This window comes from Xenopus laevis, chromosome 9_10S, assembly GCF_017654675.1.
Source record: "Xenopus laevis strain J_2021 chromosome 9_10S, Xenopus_laevis_v10.1, whole genome shotgun sequence".
Taxonomy (NCBI): Eukaryota; Metazoa; Chordata; class Amphibia; order Anura; family Pipidae; genus Xenopus; species Xenopus laevis.
Genome location: NC_054388.1, coordinates 113,432,593 through 113,454,793, shown reverse-complemented (window position 1 = coordinate 113,454,793; position 22,201 = coordinate 113,432,593). Strand labels below are relative to the sequence as shown.

General features: G+C 44.1%; 1 protein-coding gene across 2 annotated transcripts in view; it reads right to left on the bottom strand.

Annotated features, from left to right (window-relative positions):
• Positions 1–22,201, bottom strand: part of LOC121398819 — a 104,470-nt gene that overhangs the window by 33,729 nt on the left and 48,540 nt on the right. For both annotated transcript variants that reach the window (XM_041578155.1, XM_041578156.1), the window contains exons 6-10: positions 6,952–7,005; positions 6,752–6,805; positions 6,571–6,624; positions 2,582–2,635; positions 2,439–2,483 (exon numbers count right to left, since the gene is read on the bottom strand). In XM_041578155.1, the coding sequence (XP_041434089.1) occupies positions 2,439–2,483; positions 2,582–2,635; positions 6,571–6,624; positions 6,752–6,805; positions 6,952–7,005 (261 nt within the window). The remainder of the gene's footprint in view (positions 1–2,438; positions 2,484–2,581; positions 2,636–6,570; positions 6,625–6,751; positions 6,806–6,951; positions 7,006–22,201) is intronic.

The window sequence follows — 22,201 nt, the reverse complement described above, 5'->3', positions numbered from 1 at the left end:
GGGAGGGTGCTCTTGATGTGTGCCATCACAACTCAAAGCATTTCATGATGACCGGGGTTAGTGCAACAGTGCGGTAGTCATTCAGGCTGGTTACTGAAGATTTCTTTGGCACTGGAATGATGGTGGTGGACTTGAAGCATGTGGGGATGATCATTTGGCTTAGCGATGTGTTGAAAATGTCAGTGAAGATGTCAGCCAGCTGATCAGCACAGTCTCTGAGCACACGACCAGGAATGTTGTCTGGTCCGGCAGCCTGTTGTGGATTGAACTTGGTTAAGGTTCACCTCACGTCGGCGGTGGGTAGACAGAAGTCGGTAAGTGGAGGCGTGGCTTTCCTCACAGGCTCTTTGTTTAGCGCGTCAAACCGTGCGTAGAACTTGTGAGTGTGGCATCTTCGTCACTGCTGCTCTGTGCAGGCTTGTACTGTGTGACAGCCTGAATGCCTTGCCATAAGTTGCGTGAGTCTTTTGTGTTGTCAAAATGATTTTGAATCTTCAGTATGTACTCCTGCTTTGCTTGTTGGATGGTTCGAGAGAGGTTGGCCCTGGCTGTTTTAAGAGCAGCACTCTCCCCTGACTGGAAAACGGCAGCTCTCTCTCTCTTAGCCGTGCACGAACCTTTGCTGTAAACCAGGGTTTTTTATTGGCTCTCGTGGTGACAGTTTTGGAGACGGTAACATCATCTATGCATTTGTTGATGTAGCAGGTCATACAGTCTGTGTACTCCTCCAAGTTGATGGAGTCATTGTGGGTAGCAGCCTCCTTGAACATGTTCCATTCTGTGCATTTGAAACAGTCCTGAAGTCCACAGCTCCACTCGGCCAGACTGTGATGGTTTTTGTGGCTGGTTTTGTGCATTTGAGCAGCGATGTGTATGTGGGTCATAACATCACTGTCCGGTGGTTGGAGGAACCTATGCGGGTGCGCGTGAAGGCTTTGTAGGCGCCGCACACATTCATGTAGACTTTGTCCAAACAGTTCTCTCTGTCTGGGTGCGTTGTTTGAAGCTTGTTGATCGTACAGCTCTCCTAGTGCCAGGTTAACATATGAGCTAGGTGGCAAGTATACAGCTACCACTATTACTGCGGTAACTTCCCTCGGCAGATAGAAAGGCCGACATTTAACAATTAAAAACTCCACTTTTGGTGAGCAGTGGCAAGTCACTTCAGCAGAGTTCGTGCACCAGAGTTTGTTGATATAGATGCACAAACCGCCACCTCGGCTCTTGCCGGACAATGCAGCATTTCTGTCGGCTCGGTAGCAGGCTAGCTCGGCTAGCTGGATAGCTGAGTCAGCGATGTTTGTGTTTAGCCATGTTTCCATGAAAATAAAGAGGCAACAGTCCTTTATTTCTCACTGGCTTGAAGGCTGGAGCCACAGATGATCCATCTTGTTGTCCAAGGAGCGAATGTTTGAGAGCAGGATTGACGGTAGCACTGGTTGGACCGGGTTAGCCTTTAGCCTGGTGCTAATGCCCGTATGCTTTCCTCGCTTTTGTTAACAAGTGTAGCGTTTGCGTCTCGGCCAGCAGCGTCTCGCAGTCCCGGTCTTTGTTCTGAGCTCCAGTGCTGTTAGCAAGCCCAGACTTCACAGAATCTCCATCAGCAGATTTGGCGTAGAAGTTGTGCATCTCTTCCTGATTTCGAGCAGAGTGTGTCTCTCATAGGTAGTACACATGGTAACTAATAGTAACACAAAAACAAACTGGACAAACGTATGTGGCACCACCCCACTAGGCCCACAGTCTTCCCTGGCAGTGCCCCACATCACCAGGCCAGCAGTCTCCCTGCAGCTCAGCAGTCTGTCCTGCTGTTCAGGCCCCCAGCTTGCTCCCGGGTACCTCTACAACTCGAGTCCCCGGCTTCTGTCGAGGTAGGCCCCATTTTGTTCAGCGGCTCTGTGTGTGCTAGAGAGACAGTTTTTCCTCCTTTAGGCAGTGGATGTCCCTTTTAGGCTGCTGGTGTGGGAGATGTTGGCAGAAGGGGACTTGTAAAGCACGGATGGGTGCAGATTTTAACAATTACCTGGGAGCCCTTGTAGATGTCTCTTCCCTGGGGGAGGGTGGGCGTGGTTATTAAAACATGATTACTGTGAGCATGTGTCCTAGCGAGGACAAAGATATTCTTAAACTGCATAAGTTAATTGACCAGTTTTGCTACTGACACTGCAAGACAAACTGACCAATACAGGTCTAGGTCTGCATATTCAGCAACTGGTTGTGACCAAATCAGAGATCTTTTTTGTTATTTTTGTGGAACATTGCCTAAACTGCCAAGTGACTTCCCAATGAAAACATCTTCAATGTCTGAATTGTCTTTGTATTATTTATTACATTTTAGGTAAACTTTCCCTGTATATTTCATTTGTCCTGGTCTTGCCACCCCCTGCCTACCATTGCTAAGCCAGTAATAAGGCTGCTGAATATTCTTCTGGTCTTACCTGTTCGAAGTCTTGGTGGTTTAATTGCAGGAATAAAATCAAAAGCTGCAGATGAAGAAATGACACATTAATTGCAACATCCTTACTTGTCTCAGCTTTTGCAGGGAAATACATCTTTTTATCCTGGTTATTCTTCTGCTCACCTGAAAAAGGTCCTTCAAATTGGATACGGCCACCCAGATAATGTACACCACCACCTGTAAATAAAGAGAAGACATATGAGCTTGTCCGTGGTGTGGCAGCTAAATGCACATATCTGCCTCTGATCCCTAGGAGAGTTCCCCACATTGCACTGCCTCTACTTTCTCTAATCCTGTCAGTGTCAGAAGAACATCTTTCCCTGGTTAATATGGCATCAAAAACAAGAGGTGATCTCAACCCCCCACTTCTGACTGGTGGCCTCTAAGCAAGACCTGACTGAGACTGGTATTGGTGGCAGGGACAGGAATATAATAAGGTTCAGACCAAGTGGCTGGAGTTCAGGAATAATATTATTAAAGCTGGATAAGTCCCAAAGAGGTGCGCTGATGTCAGGGGGTGGGGCTTAGCATACTGCCATCAGGGGGTGGGCTTAGCATGATGATGTGCTTATAAGGAAGTCTGCAGGAAGAAACTGAGCTTTACTGGTAGGCAGAGTTTTTTTTTTACAGAACGAATAGCTTGAGAGCATGCAGGGAAGATGATGTTATTTTCTTCAGCAACAGATATGGAGTCACGTCACTCACACAGCCCAAAGGCAACTGGCAGAGATGACAGGAGGTGGGGCAATTTCATAAAATCAATAAGAAGGGTGTATGGAGCTTAAAGCAAGATAATTATTTATTTATTATTATTATTTTTTTTTTTTTTCTTCTCATTCACAGCATCAGCGTCAGCGTGTCTTCCCCAGTAAGAGCAAGAGAAAGAGCAAGATGTGCTGCATGTGACAATTCTCCAATGAGGCATTCAAAATTTTGTTTATCATGTTCAAAGAAGTTAGCTGGAGAAAGCTCAAAGGATTCTATAGACATAATGTCATAGATTAAGGAAGCAGTAGCACAGGGCATTAAGGAAGCTTTAGTGTGAATATAACAGTCAAAAAAGAGAGTGTCAGATGTGGGATGCTTCTCTTGGAATGAATCTCCATTAAGAGAGTCTTCAATGGGAGAACTGTCAGAGGGGGAAGAGGAGGATTTTTCTAACCTTTGACTTTGTGTTTATAGAGCCATTGATAAAGGCGGTGAGAGAAGAACTAAATCTGACAGAGTTGCAGGAACCACAACCGTCCACTAGTAAGCCTTTTACATTATTGAAAAAGGAGAGGCCAACTTTCCCGTTGCATGAAACGCAGATGCCAGATTTACTGAAAGGCAGATGCCAGATTTACTGTCCAAAATAAGATCCAGTTATATCCATTTGCATCAGAGCAGGAGAAAGTGTGGGAGAAACCTCCTAAGGTGGACACAGCAGTGGCCAGGCTCTCAAGGAGAACGGTGTTACCAGTGGATTATGTCTCTTTATTTGTTGCCTATAAATCTTAAAATGGATATTATGTTAAAGAAGAATTATTTAGCAACAGCAGCCTCATGCAGACAGGCTATAGCCTTGATGTCAGTGTCACGGGCAATGCAATCATGGCTGTATAATATTGAGAAATCTCTTCAATAGGGAGTAGACAGAGAGCGTATGATCAAGTCTATGTCTGATCTTAAGATTGCTACAGACTTCGTAGCAGATGCATCCGCTGATCTAGTCAAGACTTCGTCCAGAGCTTTAACATTGTCGGTGGCGTCCAGAAGAGCATTGTGGCTCAGGGCGTGGAATGCAGATAGAGCATCAAAGGCTTGTGTAGTATACAATCTGAAGGTGACATGTTGTTTGGCTCTAAATTGGAGGATCTCATAAAGAAGGTCACTGGAGGAAAAAGTGTCTTCTTGCAACAGGAACACAGACAGGGGTTTGCAACTGACTCCTTTTAGGAAAGACAGATACAAACGTTCAAAATAATTCAACATTTAAGGAACAGAGATCTTACAGACTAGGAAGAGAGTTTTCTCAGTCGCAAGGTTGGAGAAAAGGTGAGAGTTCAAATGCAAGAGCAGAGAGAGGCAGGGGTTCTGCCACGAGAGGCTCAAGAAAATATTTCTGAGATGCAGAGAGTCCAGACTGAAAACATCCCCGGAATTCCCCCCCAAAATTCATAGAGGCCTGGACGGAGTCAATTACGGATCAGTGGGTGTTAGATACAATAGAAAGAGGGTATTTTCTGGAGTTCAAGAATATTCCTCAGCAAAATCAGATGGTAATATCTCAGATTCCACAGAACAGAGAAAAGAGAAGAGTACTGTTCAAATATGTAGAGAGATTGCAAACATAGGGGGCAATCACACTTCCAGCTTGCAAGAAGGGACAGGATTTTATTCTCCTATTTTTAGTTTGGACAGAGTGTTTTGTCAGCTGTTCAATCCTTTAAAGAATAAATTATTTGTTTTGGCATTCAATTGGGATATTATTATTTTGATACAACCCTCCCTTGTATATTGCTTATATAGGCTTACATAGAAAAAAATGAATAACATACTTGTAGGGAAGTGTTATTTGCCCTGTGACTTTAAATCTGGATCCACCAAAAGCATGGCTGCTGCTTGCACTGCAGTGAGACAGTTTTTAGCCACAGCCTGGCCAATCAGCAAGAAGGATTTGCTTCTGACCTTGTGACCTCTCAAAGAAGTTTGGAGCCAAAATGAAAGTGAGGCTGAGGTTAACCAGGAAGAAGAGAAGAGGAAAGCCTGGTCTCTGCACAGAACTACTGAGAGCAGTCTGAGATCTCTCCTCTCTGCTGTGAGTGTTCCTGCTGATTTATCTGAGTAGGAAGCTAGGGATTTCACCTATAGAATATTTACCCATATAGGGAATCCCATAGTCAGAGCACAGGGAGTTAGTTAACCCTTTCCAGTCAGCCATCATAGTGAGTGGAACTAGTGCGGCTGCCTGAGCTATTGCTGGGGAAGTGATCCCTGTAGGATAGATAGGACTTCGGCCCTGTAGTGAGTTGCCAGCGTATACACCCGATCTGGACTGTGGATTTCCCAGCAGCCTCCGTGACAGTGGATCTCCTCAGGAATTCAGGAAGCCTTTCCCTACACCAGCATCCCAAGCTCAGTGTGGATTAAAGCTGCCAGACTGCTTCCCTGTATCTGCTCTGCCTCACAGGATCTCTGTGTATCTTATCTTGTAAATTATATCCTTATAAACCGTGAGTTCTGATGTCATCAGTTATAAACGGTGAGTTCTGATGTCATTTCTGTCACATGACTCACTGAAACTTGTGTATTATAATAAATAAAGTACCCCCAGTTATAAAATATGAGGATATTAGAAGTTACCTCGGAGTTCCATGACCTGTATAAAAACACTCGGCCTTCAGCCTCGTACTTTTATATGGTCATGAAACTCCTCAGTAACTTATAATATCCCTATATTTTACAAGAGGGGGTACTTTATTCACTTTATATTCATCGTATTATTGTTATTTCACTGTTCTTATTGCATATATTGCATTTCTAATATTACATATTACTGCATATCTGTCTGTTGTGTGGTTTATTGTCTGCTACAATTGGTACCAAAACCACTGCTATTGCAGTTCCCAGGGAGTTGTATGCCACCAATATCTGGTTTTAGCCTAGGGTGGAGGCACTTAACTTATCTAAACCCCGCAAATCTCCCACTTAGCGGAGGCTTGGGATCTATATTGTCGGCGCCACAGTGTGGCCCTGGATATTCCTGCCAAGAAAGGGTTACATACTTACTGGAATTTTCTTTTCCTGGTTAATAGATGGCATCATTTACACTACCCTCCCTATAAGGCTGAATTATTAGACAAGTGGGGGGGCTAGGATCTTGCCTATATGGATTACAAATTAAGGTTTAATTGCTGGGGAATGCTCTGTCCAGTCAGAAGTGGGGGTGGAGAATGATGTCATTCAATATATGTCATTCTATAACATACTAAAAGTTACAACAATTACTCCTGCATGTACTTGTCTGCGTGCTTAATCACACTGTGTCATTAATCACAGATGAGACCTGTAATCTTTATATGCCCCTTCCACATACAACCACTTTTTATCCTGGTTATTCTTCTGCTCACCTGAAAAAGATCCCTCAGGTCGGATATGGCCACCTTGAGTATATATATCACCACCTGCAAATAAAGAGTAGACATATGAGTGTTTAATCACACTGTGTCATTAATCACAGATGAGACCTGTAATCTTTATATGCCCCTTCTACATACAACCACTTTTTATCCTGGTTATTCTTCTGCTCACCTGAAAAAGATCCCTGAGGTTGGATACGGCCACCTTGAGTATATATAACACTACCTGAATATAAAGAGTAGACATATGAGTAAAAGTTACTTGTCTGCGTGTTTAATCACACTGTGTCATTAATCCCAGGTGAGACCTGTAATCTTTATATGCCCCTTCCTCATACAACCACTTTTTATCCTGGTTATTCTTCTGCTCACCTGCAAGAGATCCCTCAGGTCGGATATGGCCACCCTGATAATGTACACCACCACCTGCAAATAAAGAGAAGACATATGAGCTTGTCTGTGGTCTGGCAGCTAAATCCACATATTCTCCTCTGATCACCAGGAGAGTTCCCCACATTGCACTGCCTCTACTTTCTCTAATCCTGTCAGTGGCAGAAGAACATCTTTCTCTCTATGCAGTGTACTGTTCTGCTGACTTCCTAAGGCAAGAATCTATATGCAATGTCTAAAATTTCTTTGTATCATTTATCAGTGCTAACCCTTACCAGTAACCTGATGACCCACAGTGTAGCATAAGGAAGCAGGGGCACGACAGAGCCAGAGGTCATAATGTTACCATAGTGGGTGGTTTAATCCAGAAAGCAATGGGTATGTAAGGATGGGAGTTGCAGGGTAAATGGCTAGCTGGAAGGCCTGGAGCCTCAGGGGTAACTAAGTGCCCCAGGAAGTGAATTTGGTAAAGTAATATCAAGACATTATTACTGTGAGCATGTGTCCTAACGAGGACAAAGTTATTCTTAAAGGGGTTCTGTCATGATTTTTATAATGTCGTTTTTATTTCTAAATTACACTATTTATATTGCAAATATTTCACTCTACCATTTAAAATTTAATTCCTGAACCAGCAAGTGTATTTTTAAACTTGTAATATTGGTATATAGGCAATTATCTCAGGTAATTTTGCCTGGTCATTTGCTTTCAGAAAGAGCCAGCACTTTAGGATGGAACTGCTTTCTGGCAGACTGTTGTTTCTCCTACACAACGGAACTGAATGTGTCTCAGTGGGACCTGGATTTTATTATTGAGTGCTGTTCTTATATCTTCCAGGCAGCTGTTATCTTTTGTTATAGCAGTATCTTGTGTTATTGCACTACAGCAGTAAAGAGTGACTGAAGTTTATCAGAGCTCAAGTCACATGACTGGGGCAGCTGGGAAACTGACAATATTTCTAGCCCCATGTCAGATTTCAAAATTGAATATAAAAAAATCTGTTTGTTCTTTTGAGAAATGGATTTCAGTGCAGAATTTTGCTGGAGCAGCTCTATTAACTGATGCATTTAAAAAAAATTCCCATGACAGTATCCCTTTAAAGTAGACATTTTGTGTAAAAAATAGGAATGTACCAGTGCATAATACTTATTTAAATATAGAAAAATTGTGCTTAAAAAAGTAGTGTTTCAGGCTGATTTATTTAATATTTCTGCAAAAACCCTAATAATCCCTCCCTTCTCTTCCACTTGCTGCTCCCTGAATTCCCAGGCTGTGCACTCAGCTCACTGCACTGTAGGACAGGAACCAATCAGCAGCTAGCAGAACCTAATAGGGAACTGAAGCATGTCCTTTAAAGGAGACATATAGAATAAATTAATAAACCCTAATTTGTAGGCAATTATAAGTAATAAATGGTGTTGCTTTTACATGGTGCTAAACATTAATATTATCTTTAAAGGGGACCTGTCACCCTAAGAAATAGTTTCAAATTCTTTTCTATCATGTTAGTTGAGCAAAATAAACTTTACTTACACTGTATTTATTATTTAAATTTTTCTTTCTTCTGTCTTGGAATTATACAATCACAGCAAGCAGGCAGCAGCCATTTTGTGGACACGGTTATTAAGGGAAATTGTGTATCACACCAAAATCTTGTGTATGAACCAGAATGAGGGACCTGATGTCCATGTGCAGTGCCCTACACAAATATACAGCCTGAGGAGGGAAGGGGGAATGTGAGGAGAGCAGTGACATGTAGGAATTGCTGAATGGAAAGTGAAAGTGATTGATTGCCCCTCCTCTATGCCAGGGGCATAGAGGCGGGGCAGGTAATATTTGATTGACAGTTTAGATATTTAAACGCCTTTATAACAGGTATGGATGTTTTAATGAAAAAATTTATTGGGGTTTCATATATAATTTGCAAAGGACTTTCATTATGCAGCTTTTTATGTGTAGGTGACAGGTCCGCTTTAAAAATAGCCCCATTTATTGGAGCTCCCTATAGATGTTCTCTGGTCCCTGTCTGTGTTTCAAATGAGGGGTGGGCATGTCCTAATGGTCCCTGCCAGAAGCACAGTAGGAGGGGGACAGCCAATCACAGCCCTGCAGTCACACAAGCACAGACAGGCTTACGCCACGGAAAACCGGACGCGGAGGTGTATTGCACTGAGTTCCGCCGGTGGTGTGCAGTTGAAACAGGTTGGAACAACATGGCTCTTCACAGCCCTGGCAGAGCAGGGCACACACATGGAGCATAGGGCAGGCAGAGTATGACACACACAGGGAGCATAGGGCAAACAGAGTATGGCACACAGGGAGCATAGGGCAGGCAGAGCATGGCACACACAAGGAGAATAGGGCAGGCTGAGTATGGCACACACAGTGAGCATAGGGCAGGCAGAGTATGGCCCACACAGGGAGCATAGGACAGACAGAGTATGGCACACAGGGAGCATAGGGCAGACAAAGTCTGGCACACATAGGAAGCATATGGCAGGTAGCGTATGATACACACAAGGAGCATAGGGCAGGCAGAGTATGGCACACACAAGGAGCATAGGACAGGCAGAGTATGGCACACACAGTGAGCATAGGACAGACACAGTATGGCACACACAGTGAGCATAGGGCAGACAGAGTATGGCACACACAAGGAGCATATGGCAGGCTGAGTATGGCACACACAGTGAGCATAGGGCAGGCAGAGTATGGCACACCCAGGGAGCATAGGACAGGCAGAGTATGGCACACACAGGGAGCATAGGACAGACAGAGTATGGCACACATAGGGAGCATATGGCATGTAGTATATGGTACACATAGGGAGCATAGGGCAGGCAGAGTATGGCACACACAAGGAGCATAGGGCAGACAGAGTATGGCACACACAGGGTGCATAGGGCAGGCAGAGTATGGCACACACAGGGAGCATAGGGCAGGCAGAGTATGGCACACACAGCTAGAGTATGGTAGACACAGGGAGCTAAGGGCAGACAGAGTATGGCACACAGGGAGCAAAGGGCAGACAGAGTATGGCACACAGGGAGCATAAGGCAGGCAGCGTATGGCATACACAGGGAGCATAGGGCAGTCAGCATACAGTATGGCACACACAGGGAGCATAGGGCAGGCAGAGTATGGCATGACCAAGGATCAAAGGGCAGGCAGAGTATGGCACACACAGGGAGCATAGGGTAGGCAGCATAAAGCACACACAGAGAGCATAGGGCAGTGTATAACACATACAGGGAGCTTATGGCAGGTAGAGTATGACACACACACAAGAGGCATAGGGCAGGCAGAATATGGCACACAAGGAGCATAGGGCAGACAGAGTTTGGCACACATTAGGAGCATAGGGAAGGCAGAACAGAGGAGGGGGACACAGAAACCTATCAGGGCCACTTTAAAATGTACTGCATACAGTGACACAGTGCTGGTGCCCCTTTAGCAGTTTGTATGAGTGTGAACAGGTGAACAATGTGGGCAGTTTCAGTCTGGGTCTCAGGTGTGAACAGTACAGGGTTTTAGGGGTGTGAACAGTAGAGGTGTGACAGGTGTGAACAATGCGGGATTAGTTTGAATTTGAGAATTAAACAATGCAGAGGCCTGTTAATCTCTGTAGTGATACCTTTTAAATTGTATACATGGTAAACAGACACAGCAGGTAGACTTTCATGTGCAGGGGCCACACAAGGGGGGTTCCATGGGCCACCAGTTGGACAGCCCTGACCTAAAGGGTTTATTGAGCACAAGTGCAGTGTTCCAAGTACAATTTTAAGAAAAAGTTTACATGTTTTTTTTCCCATAATTCCAACATCTTTGCAGCCTTGAGGGGGTAACTTTACAGCTATAAATTAATTAGACAAAAAAATTAGTTAGACAAATTAAATGGAACCTGTGCTGTTCTCCTCATAGTTAATTGCTTACATTATTATCAATCCTTCTTATCTATGTTATTTTCTGTGCATTGTTGTACTGCTGCTTTCTGCTGGACAAAATTTGCATGCTGCACACCTCTGTTCTTGTTAGTAAAGTTTTTCCTCTCAGGGGCGTGGTTTTCTGCAGCTCAGTCCTTCTCACTTCCGGCAGCCATTTTCAGTGCCTCATTACTGTGTGACTGGACATTCAGACATTTTGGGCTTGTGAAGGCATCAGTTTTTGACCAGCAGTTAGCCTCAGGAAAGTCATATACAGGACAGTATTGATACCACTACTACAGACAGTATTGTATCACCGTTTATTGCTGTATTCTGGATCAAATAAACCCAGGCTGATTTCATCTCTGTGTCTACGTTTGGATCCATCCAACCTGAGCGTCTGCCGGTCCGGTCTGCCCCACTGCTTGGATACGAAGGTAGGAAGTCACACAGCTACTATTAGTTATACCTTCATTCGCCTTCATGTGGGAACAGAACAGTCAAAAACTGCCTTAATGCCCATACCCTGGCCACAGATTACCTCACAGTTCAGTACCACACTCAGGAATCTCCCTGGCAACAGGCCCACCTGCAGCAAATCTGCCCAGATACAGTGCATGTCACAGAAGCCAAAGAGCAAGCACCACGTGTCTGCAGTATCTATACTCTCACCTGAAAGTCCTCCACAACCCATCAAGCCATTTTCTACATCCTGTATTAACCTTTGTTCGCATAGTACAAGAACTGTTAATGCACGTGGGGTCCCCCTCCATCCAAATCCAACAATTCACTGAAAACACTTTAGGAACCTTGTCAGGGTGCCTCGGCGGAGCTGCACTGCTATTTACAGCCCCCAATTCAAAAGTTTATTTTCTTAAAGAGACAGCGCACCTTAAATCAAAATGGCCGAAAAGGACCTCGCACAGTTCCCCAGTGATGAAACAATGCTCATGCAACCTGATACTGATCATTATGAAGAACAGGAAGCAGATTCCACACTTCCAGCAGACGAAGTCGTGCGACCAAGACGCTCTCTCAAACCGACAATAAAGGTCAGAGAAAACTATCAAACCAGGAAAGATGAGCTATGCGATAGCCTGGAAGAGCTATGGGAACGAGTCTCCTCCATCATTTCAGGACTTAAATCCTCAGGTGATGCCACAAGCTTACAAGTTGCTATAGGGCGGCTGAATACAGCTCATGAAAGATATAAGAGACTGTCCACAAGGTATATAACCTTTCTAAAAGATGTTAATAATGATGAAGCCCCGTCAGAACTGAGCAAGGCAGAATATATAGACGGACAAAGAGACGCCATGGTGCTGCGTGCTAAAGATAAAGCGGAACTCCGTATCTCCCATCTGCAAGAAACTAGATCCCACAGATCAAATTCATCTAAACATTCCTCTCGGTCATACAGATCATCGTGCTCAAGAAGCTCAGCCCTAAGCGACCGACTACTAGAGGCCCGCATAAATGCAGAGCAATCCAAGGTGAGACGCTCCTTCACTGAAAAAGAAGCTCTTGCAAGGGCAGAAGCAGAGGCGGAGGCTAAGAGGGCCGAAGCAGACGCAGAGGCTAAGAGAGCAGACGCAGAGGCTAAGAGGGCAGAAGCAGAGGCCCGAATAAAGATTCTTGAATCAGAGATGGAAGAGGAAATTGCATTAGCTAAAGTAAGACTACTTGAGCAAGCATTGAGCCAAGGCCTTGACCCAGTCTGCTCGCCACCACAGGAGATAGATGATCCAGCTGATCGCACCAGTGACTATGTACTGAAACAGTTACCTGCACCACCCCCAGTTTGCAGTACTGTCCAAGCCGACAAAACTGAAACCCTCAAGTCAACTCTACCTACAGTGCCAGTGCCACCCACAGCACCTGAGCAACCTGATGACGTTCACCCAGATGTGCCCTCTCAAGGACAGGTGTTACAGCAAAAAGGCTACCCGGCATTTCCCGGCTTACCGCCACAGCCCAAGCAGCAGTCATCACAATCTACAGAGGCTAGACCACAGCTCAACCCTGCAGCAACATCATTCTACCCGGAAGCATCTCACCCTTTCACGCCACGCAGCCCACACGCCCTGGGGGCATCACAAGTTGTCATGGCAACAAGCAGTGAGAAATCGGATATGTCCGAGTTTGCCAGGTTTATGGTGAGCAGAGAGCTAATTAACACAAGTCTCTCAAAATTTGATGACCGTGCAGAGAGCTACAGAGCCTGGAAAGCAACCTTCAAAGCCGCCATTGCCAACCTCAACCTGACCGCAGAGCAGGAGCTCGACCTCTTGATCAAATGGCTGGGCCCAGGCTCCACAAGTCGTATTAAGAGCCTCAGAACTGTCTATGTGGGACAAGCAGAAGCAGGTCTCGCTGCCGCCTGGCAGAGACTCGAACATACATTCGGCAGTGCAGAAGCAATAGAGAAAGCCCTATTCAAGAGACTACAGAACATCCCAAAGATCAATCTCAAGGATGTCCATAAGCTTCAGGATTTGAGTGATCTGCTCATGGAATTAGAGCTTGCCAAAAGAGACCCTCGCTTGACCGGCCTGTGCTACCTGGATACAGCCCATGGAGTGAACCCAATTGTCGTGAAGTTACCCTACAGTCTGCAAGAAAAGTGGGCGGCATCAGTCTCAAGGTACAAAAGAGTGCATGACGTCACCTTTCCCCCATTTATTCATTTCTGCAGATTCATCGATGAACAGTCCCAGATGAGGAATGACCCCAGCCTCGATTTTCTGGAGTTCAACACTACAGCTTCAGCGACACCATCTTCAAGGTATGAAAGTGTCTTGCATAAAAACAGAGACTTTAAGAGCAGCGTGAGTGTCAGAAAGACTAACCTACCATCACCTGCAGCACCCACGGGTAAACAGTACAATACCTCATCAGGAGACAAGTCCTTCAATCGTGAATGTCCCATTCATAAAAACCACACTCACTGAACAAATGCAGAGGGTTTAGATCTAAAACCATACAGGAGCGGAAGAAAGTCCTCAGCGAGCTTGGGGTATGTTTCAGATGCTGCGCTTCATTGGAGCACATGGCTAAGGACTGTAAATCCATCATCAAGTGTGAGGAGTGTCATAGTGAAAGACATGCCTCAGCTATGCACCCAATTCCACTCACCAGAGACTCACCAGCTGTCTTCACCACCATTCCCGCTCCAAGTCATGGCGGGGAGCCTCAGAATCACGCTAACACAGCCACCGCCGTTTCCTGCTCATGTTTGGAAGTATGTGGCGACAGCCAGAGTGAGAAATGTTGTGCCCGAATATGCCTAATCAAGGTCTATCCAGAGGGACTACCAGAAAAGGCAGTAAAAATGTATGCTATCATTGATGACCAAAGCAACCGGTCCCTAGCAGGACCTAAATTCTTCGATGCCTTTGGAATAGAGGGACCATCAGAACCCTACATCTTAAACACCTGCTCGGGCCGCATAGAGACTAGCGGAAGGAGGGCACAAGGATTCATTGCTTCTCCCATCAATGGGAATACAGAAATACCCCTACCAACACTCATCGAATGCGATCAAATACCTAACCATAGGGATGAGATCCCTACCCCAGAAGCTGCATTTCACCAGCCACACCTAAGGCACCTTGCCAACGTTATCCCACCTATGGACAACAACGCAGAGATTCTACTCCTGCTCGGCAGAGACAATCTAAGGGTGCACAAGGTGCGCCAACAATGTAATGGTCCCGACTACGAACCATATGCCCAGAGACTGGACTTGGGATGGGTAGTCATAGGAAATGTATGCTTGGATCAACCAAGAATTAACTCCTTCAAAACGTACGTGCGTGGAGATGGACGCACAACTTGCATTAAGCCGTGTCCTCATCACTATGAAGTGAAAGAGAAGTCTCCAGACCTCATACAACCACCTGACATCATTTCTCCCCTCTTTGCTGACAACTTGGGGAGATCGGTCTTTCGCACAACCAAAGATGACGATAAAGTAGCCTTGTCAGTAGAGGACAGAGAGTTTGTCAAGATAATGGACAGTGAGTTCTTTAAAGACAAAACCAATCACTGGGTCTCTCCATTACCCTTCCGAGCCACCAGGGTAAGACTCCCGAACAATCGAGAGCAAGCGCTATCCAGATTTAACTCTCTTCAGCGTACCATGAACAGCAAGCCTGAAATGAGAGAACACATCGTTGCCTTCATGGATAAAATATTCCGTAATAACCACGCAGAACCAGCTCCATCCCTAGGAAAGAACAACGAGTCCTGGTACTTGCCTTCATTTGGAGTGTATCATCCACGGAAACCTAATCAAATTAGGGTTGTTTTCGATTCAAGTGCCAAACACCAAGGTGTATCCCTTAACGATGTCCTTCTTACAGGTCCCAATCTGACAAATAACCTGGTCGGAGTGCTGATGAGGTTCAGGAAAGAGCTTATCGCCATCACTGCTGATATCGAACAGATGTTCCACTGTTTTGTAGTCAGAGAGGACCACCGGGATTTCCTCAGGTTTCTGTGGTATAAGAACAATGACACCAACGCAGAGACGGTGGAGTACCGAATGAGGGTACACGTATTTGGAAATAGCCCTTCACCTGCCGTAGCGACGTACGGCCTTCGGAGAACTGCGTTAGAAGGAGAATCGGAGTACGGCACAGATGCCAGAGACTTTGTGGAAAAAGACTTTTATGTAGATGATGGACTCAAATCACTACCAACTGAGGAAGCGGCTATCGATCTGCTGAAAAGGACCCAAGGCATGTTGTACCAAGCTAAACTTAGACTGCACAAAATAGCCTCAAACAGCCTGGCCGTGATGAGGGCCTTCGAGTCGGGTGATCATGCACCTGGATTCAAGGATATTAACCTGGGACAAGATAGTCCACCCGTGCAAAGGAGCTTGGGCCTCAGATGGGACCTCTCAGCCGACTCCTTCGGTTTTCAAATAAGTTGTGCAGACAAGCCATTCACAAAACGCGGTGTCCTATCCGTGGTGAACAGCCTATTCGATCCACTGGGATTTGTAGCACCCATCACTATACAGGGTAAATCCCTACTGAGACAGCTTTCTGAAACCATCAAGGATTGGGATACCCCTCTTCCTTCTGATAAAGAGCAAAAATGGGAAGCCTGGAAGCAATCATTGTGTGCTTTAGATGAGATCCGCATCCCAAGATGCTATATTAAAACCTCACTTACCTCTAGCGTAAAGAAGGAACTCCATGTGTTCTCGGATGCCTCCACTGAGGCCATAGCAGCGGTGGCCTATCTGAAGGTGACAGACCCCAACAATCAAAATCACGTTGGATTTGTCTTTGGTAAGGCTAAGTTAGCCCCCAAGCCTGATCATACTATTCCCAGACTTGAACTCTGTGGGACCGTGTTAGCAGTGGAAATTGCGGATTTCATACAACAAGAATTGGATGGCGACATAGATGAAGTCCAGTATTACACTGACAGTAAGGTCGTTTTAGGTTACATCTACAATCAGAAAAAACGATTTTATGTGTATGTCAGTAACCGCATAGAGAAAATCAGGAGGTCCTCCAAACCTGAACAATGGCACTATGTACCATCCGAACTCAATCCAGCAGATCATGCCACTAGGCCTATGTCTATAGGTTCTTTTACTAACTCTTCTTGGCTTACAGGTCCAGAGTTTCTGCTAGGAGAGGCGGATGAATGTGTACAGGAAGATTTCAGCATCCAGGATCCGGATAATGATCCAGAAATCCGCGCTGAAGTTAGTGCATTAGTCACTGAAGCAAGGCAAACCTCCAGCCTCAATTGTCATCGCTTTGAACGTTTCTCCAGTTGGATGAGACTCATCAGAACTATTGCAAGGTTAGTGCACATCGCTAGATGTTATCACAATACTCAGGAAGATAAAGATTGTCATGGTTGGCATGTCTGCCATAAACCCTTCTCTGCTGAGGACATTTCTCATAGCGAGTCTCTCATAATACGTCATGTCCAGAAGGGAGAATTTAACGTAGAATGGAAGTGCTTGTACAACAGACAGAAGATTCCTATAAAAAGTCCTCTTGCCAACCTAAATCCATTTATAGACAGTTTTGGCCTGCTCAGAGTTGGTGGTCGTTTGAATCAAGCCGACCTAGGAGTTGCAGAAAAAAATCCTCTAATTATTCCCAGCAAACATCATATCACCGTGCTGCTGATCCAACACTACCACAAAAAGGCTGAACACCAGGGCAGACAAATCACCGAAGGCAAGTTAAGGTCTGCAGGTCTTTGGATTATAGGTATGAAAAAACTTGTAGCCCGAATACTGCATGACTGTGTGCACTGTCGCAAAGCAAGAGGGAAACTGCTACACCAACAAATGGCTGATTTGCCTGCGGATAGACTATGTTCAGAACCGCCCTTCACCTATACTGGCCTGGACGTCTTTGGGCCATGGATGGTGTCCGCACGCAGAACCCGTGGCGGTCACGCAAACAGTAAACGTTGGGCTGTGCTATTTACTTGCATGAGTGTGCGAGCCGTTCACATAGAGGTGATAGAATCCATGGATACATCCAGTCTCATTAATGCCTTAAGACGGTTCTTCGCAATCAGAGGACCAGTGAAACAGTTGAGGTCAGACCAAGGAAGTAACTTCATTGGAGCCTGTAGAGAACTGAACATCGACACCAAGCCCATTCAAGATCAGTTGGAGGAGAAAGGTTGCACCTGGATCTTCAATCCTCCTCATAGTTCCCATATGGGGGGTTCCTGGGAGAGAATGATCGGGATCTCACGCAACATCTTAAATTCTATGTTGATGGATGTAAACTCTTCAAGACTCACGCATGAGACTCTTGTCACCCTTCTTGCTGAAGTTTCGGCTATTATTAATTCAAGACCCCTTGTGCCAGTGTCTATGGATCCTGAAACACCAGCCATACTGACTCCAGCTACTCTACTTACCCAAAAAACTGAGAATATACTAATGCCTAGTGAAGAATTTACTCACGCGAATGTCTACCAAAAACACTGGAAACGTGTACAATACCTGGCGGATTACTTCTGGAACAGATGGCGAAAGGAGTATCTCAATATTCTTCAAGGAAGAAGAAAATGGCAACACCAAAAACCAAACTTGAAAGAAGGAGACCTTGTATTGATGAAGGAGCAACAAACCGAAAGGATTGCTTGGCCTATGGGACTAATTACAAAGGTTTTCCCTAGCAAGGATGGCAAAGTCTGAAAAGTGGAGTTGAAGATCTTCAGGAAGGGCGAGCTTAAAACGTTCGCAAGGCCAATTAACGAACTCATTTTGATATTGCCAATTGAGAACGTTCCTGCAGGATGAACAGGACTGAAGTTGAACTATAGACATCTTCTCTATTACAAGCCAAGAAAGCCAACTATATTGTTATGTTTATTGCATTCTAACATGTTTTTATTGCAGGTTTGTGTTATATTTCATGGACATTCGTCATAGTGAAATTCCCAAAGTAAATTTCAGACGGGGAGTGTGCTGTTCTCCTCATAGTTAATTGCTTACATTATTATCAATCCTTCTTATCTATGTTATTTTCTGTGCATTGTTGTACTGCTGCTTTCTGCTGGACAAAATTTGCATGCTGCACACCTCTGTTCTTGTTAGTAAAGTTTTTCCTCTCAGGGGCGTGGTTTTCTGCAGCTCAGTCCTTCTCACTTCCGGCAGCCATTTTCAGTGCCTCATTACTGTGTGACTGGACATTCAGACATTTTGGGCTTGTGAAGGCATCAGTTTTTGACCAGCAGTTAGCCTCAGGAAAGTCATATACAGGACAGTATTGATACCACTACTACAGACAGTATTGTATCACCGTTTATTGCTGTATTCTGGATCAAATAAACCCAGGCTGATTTCATCTCTGTGTCTACGTTTGGATCCATCCAACCTGAGCGTCTGCCGGTCCGGTCTGCCCCACTGCTTGGATACGAAGGTAGGAAGTCACACAGCTACTATTAGTTATACCTTCATTCGCCTTCATGTGGGAACAGAACAGAACCTAATACATAACATTTTTCTTCCACCAGAGGTGGGGAGTAGGAGAGAATGAGGTAAACAATACTTATGTCCCTAATAAACAATTTCTGTATTTATGTACACAATGAGAAAGCTGCAGCACTCACAAGTGTGATTTTCTTAAAGAAATACAATTATTTCCTCCATCCAGAGCATGGGCTTTGTATGCAATAGGTGCCTTTTAAACGATAAAATAAGAAATGTTGTCAGTCTCTTTGGCCTCCCCTCAAATTATAGTACCGTATATACCCGAGTATAAGCCGAGTTTTCAGCATCCAAAATGTGCTGAAAAAGTCTACCTCGGCTGATACTCGGGTCAGCGGTACCCAACCCGATAGCTGAGATTGCAGTCACTGTTTATCATTCCTATACCAACAGATCACTTGGGGAGAGACTGCAATATCCCACAATGCCCTCTGTTGGTTATATGAAAGAATAACAGTGCGCCCTCTGTTGGTTATATGAAAGATTAACAGTGACTGCAATATCACACAGCGCCATCTGTTGGTTGTATGAAAGAATAACAGGGACTGCAATATCACACAGTGCCATCTGTTGGTTGTATGAAAGAATAACAGGGACTGCAATATCACACAGTGCCATCTGTTGGTTGTATGAAAGAATAACAGGGACTGCAATATCACACAGCACCCTCTGTTGGTTATACGAAAGATTAACAGTGACTGCAATATCACACAGCGCCATCTGTTGGTTATATGAAAGATTAACAGTGACTGCAATATCACACACCGCCATCTGTTGGTTATATGAAAGATTAACAGTGACTGCAATATCACACAGCGCCCTCTGTTGGTTATATTAAAGAATAACAGTGACTGCAATATCACACAGCACCGTCTGTTGGTTATACGAAAGATTAACAGTGATGGCAATATCAAACAGTGCCCTCTGCACATGGTAGTGGGACAGTGGGACAATGGACACAGTAATCCGTTTGGCGATTCTCTGTCACCATCAGCTTTGCAAAGAAGTCCGGTTGATCGCTGGGGGGGTCGCTTTGGCAGAATGTGCGCTGCTTGGAGACAGGGCTGTAGTTGTGTCTAGGCTTATACTAGAGTCAATAAGTTTTCCCAGTTTTCGTAGGTAAAATTAGGTACCTCGGCTTATACTCGGGTCGGCTTATACTCAAGTATATACGGTATGTAATACATAGTCAAAACGTAAACATTTTTCATAAAAATTATAATTTGCATCATTTGACTCTACTGTTTTTTTTATGGCAACACAGGCTGAGATAAAACTGATCCGAGTTGATTCACTCATCGCTGTAAGTCAAGTGCACTGATGGGCAGAGAGTTGGCTTGCGTGTACATACATGTATAATGTTGTGTTCTGTGCTCAAGTCCACTCCAAGGGGCAGATTTTTAAAGGGCAAAGTTGCTAACGCTAGTGACTTTTCCCCAGCCTTGCCACCCACAGGTTACTACTCCATAAATTCACTAAGATGCGGATTTTACTGAATGTTACATCTTTTGCCAGAGTTGCCTTCGCCACCTCAGACCAGGCGAATTGCATTAAAGTAGCTAGATCTTTCTCAATCTTCTATCACCTACATTATATTCTGTGAGCGGAAAATGCCTCAAAGTCCAAAAAACACTGGCGAGTTTTCCCTTGTTACAGAGTGATAGCCTGCAAAAGTCCTAAAAATGTTTTTGTGTGTAACTGGTTTCCCCCATACATTTTCTAACATATGGAACATTAACTATACAGTGGGCTCATGTGTAGGGCAATATAACAACTCTAGTGTCTTTATTAAAGTTCCCTGGACTTGTGTAATTAACAGTGGAAATGTAATGTATTTGACACAAAACATAACATAAAGACATCCATTCAACTTAAATTTCCCGCCGTATGTAAATTAACCTGAGCACAAGACCTATAGAATGAAATGAAAGTTAGCGCATCTACAAATTGAATTTCTTGCATTACCAAAGTAACAGGACGAAACTGGCCCGAACTGGCGTCTGGGCAAATTTTTGCCTGGTGTAATGTTGCTATGGGTGAGAAACAGTCGCTAGCGAATTTTTGCCGTTTAGTAAATTTGACCCCATGTGTCTCCACACCTGCTGATTCCTGTCAGTATAGGCATAGAACTTCTTATATCGACTTTTTCTCCACCTATATTTCTACAAAGGGTAAAATAAGAAAATTCTGACCAGGAAATAAAATGGTGTTTATAGCAATTTTTCTTTTTTCATATACATTCCCTTTTTTATCATGTCCCTTAAAAATTCTGTGTCAAGGTTATAATTCAGTTTTGCTACAAAAAAGTGTCTACCAAGACAAGTTTAAAACATAGGGGTATATTTATAAAAAAGTGAAGTTAGAGATCACCACAGTTTGCTAGAGTGAAATACCGCCTCTCTCCATTCATTTCTATGGCATTTTTAAAGGCGTATTTATCAAAGGCTGAACTCTCACCCATTGATAAATACACCTTTAGAAATCCCATAGAAATGAACAGAGAAATTAATAGAGAGAGGCGGTATTTCACTCTAGAGGACTGTGGCAATCTCTAACTTCACTCTTTCATACATATACCCCTAGGTGACTTGAAGGAGTTGTGAGCTGAATGTAGTACAATGTCGCTAGTGCAACCCACCCATGTAAAGCTCCAGCTACAAAAGCAGATCAATTTAAGGGCTGTATATAAGCATTAATCACTTTTTCAGAAAGTATCAAATATAGATTCTAATTTTGGGGAATATTTATCATACAATGGAACTAGAGCTTGCCACAGCCCCACAGAGTGAAATTCTGTTGCTATTTATTTGTATGGGGGTTTGGGGAGCATATTTATTAATGGGTATAAGTAAGAGTTTACCCTTTTTATAAATACACCTTAAAATAACCTATAGATATTAATAGAAAGTTGTGGAATATATTTTAAGGGGACTTTCTAGTTCTAGTTTCAATCTGATAAATATTCCCTAAAGGGACATTTCAAGTAGTTACACTTACATATGCAACACAACTCTATTCACAAGCATTATGACCAAGTTATCTGTACCCGTAAAAATCTGACTGTCAACATCAGCTTCATTTTGTTCTGTTAAAAATGTCTACTGGGGTAGTACATGAAAACAACAATAAGTGATTGTGTGCAAATCCAATTGCTGCTTTTGCTCAAAATTTATACAGAAGGCAGCAGTGCCAAGTGCTATACTTATGGAAATGTAAGGAGCAAGCACCTTTAATGGATTGGATTTTTTGCTCAGTGACTGTGGGAACTTATTACAACTGTAGTCCTAAAATAGCCCTATTGTCCTACTGACCCTAACTC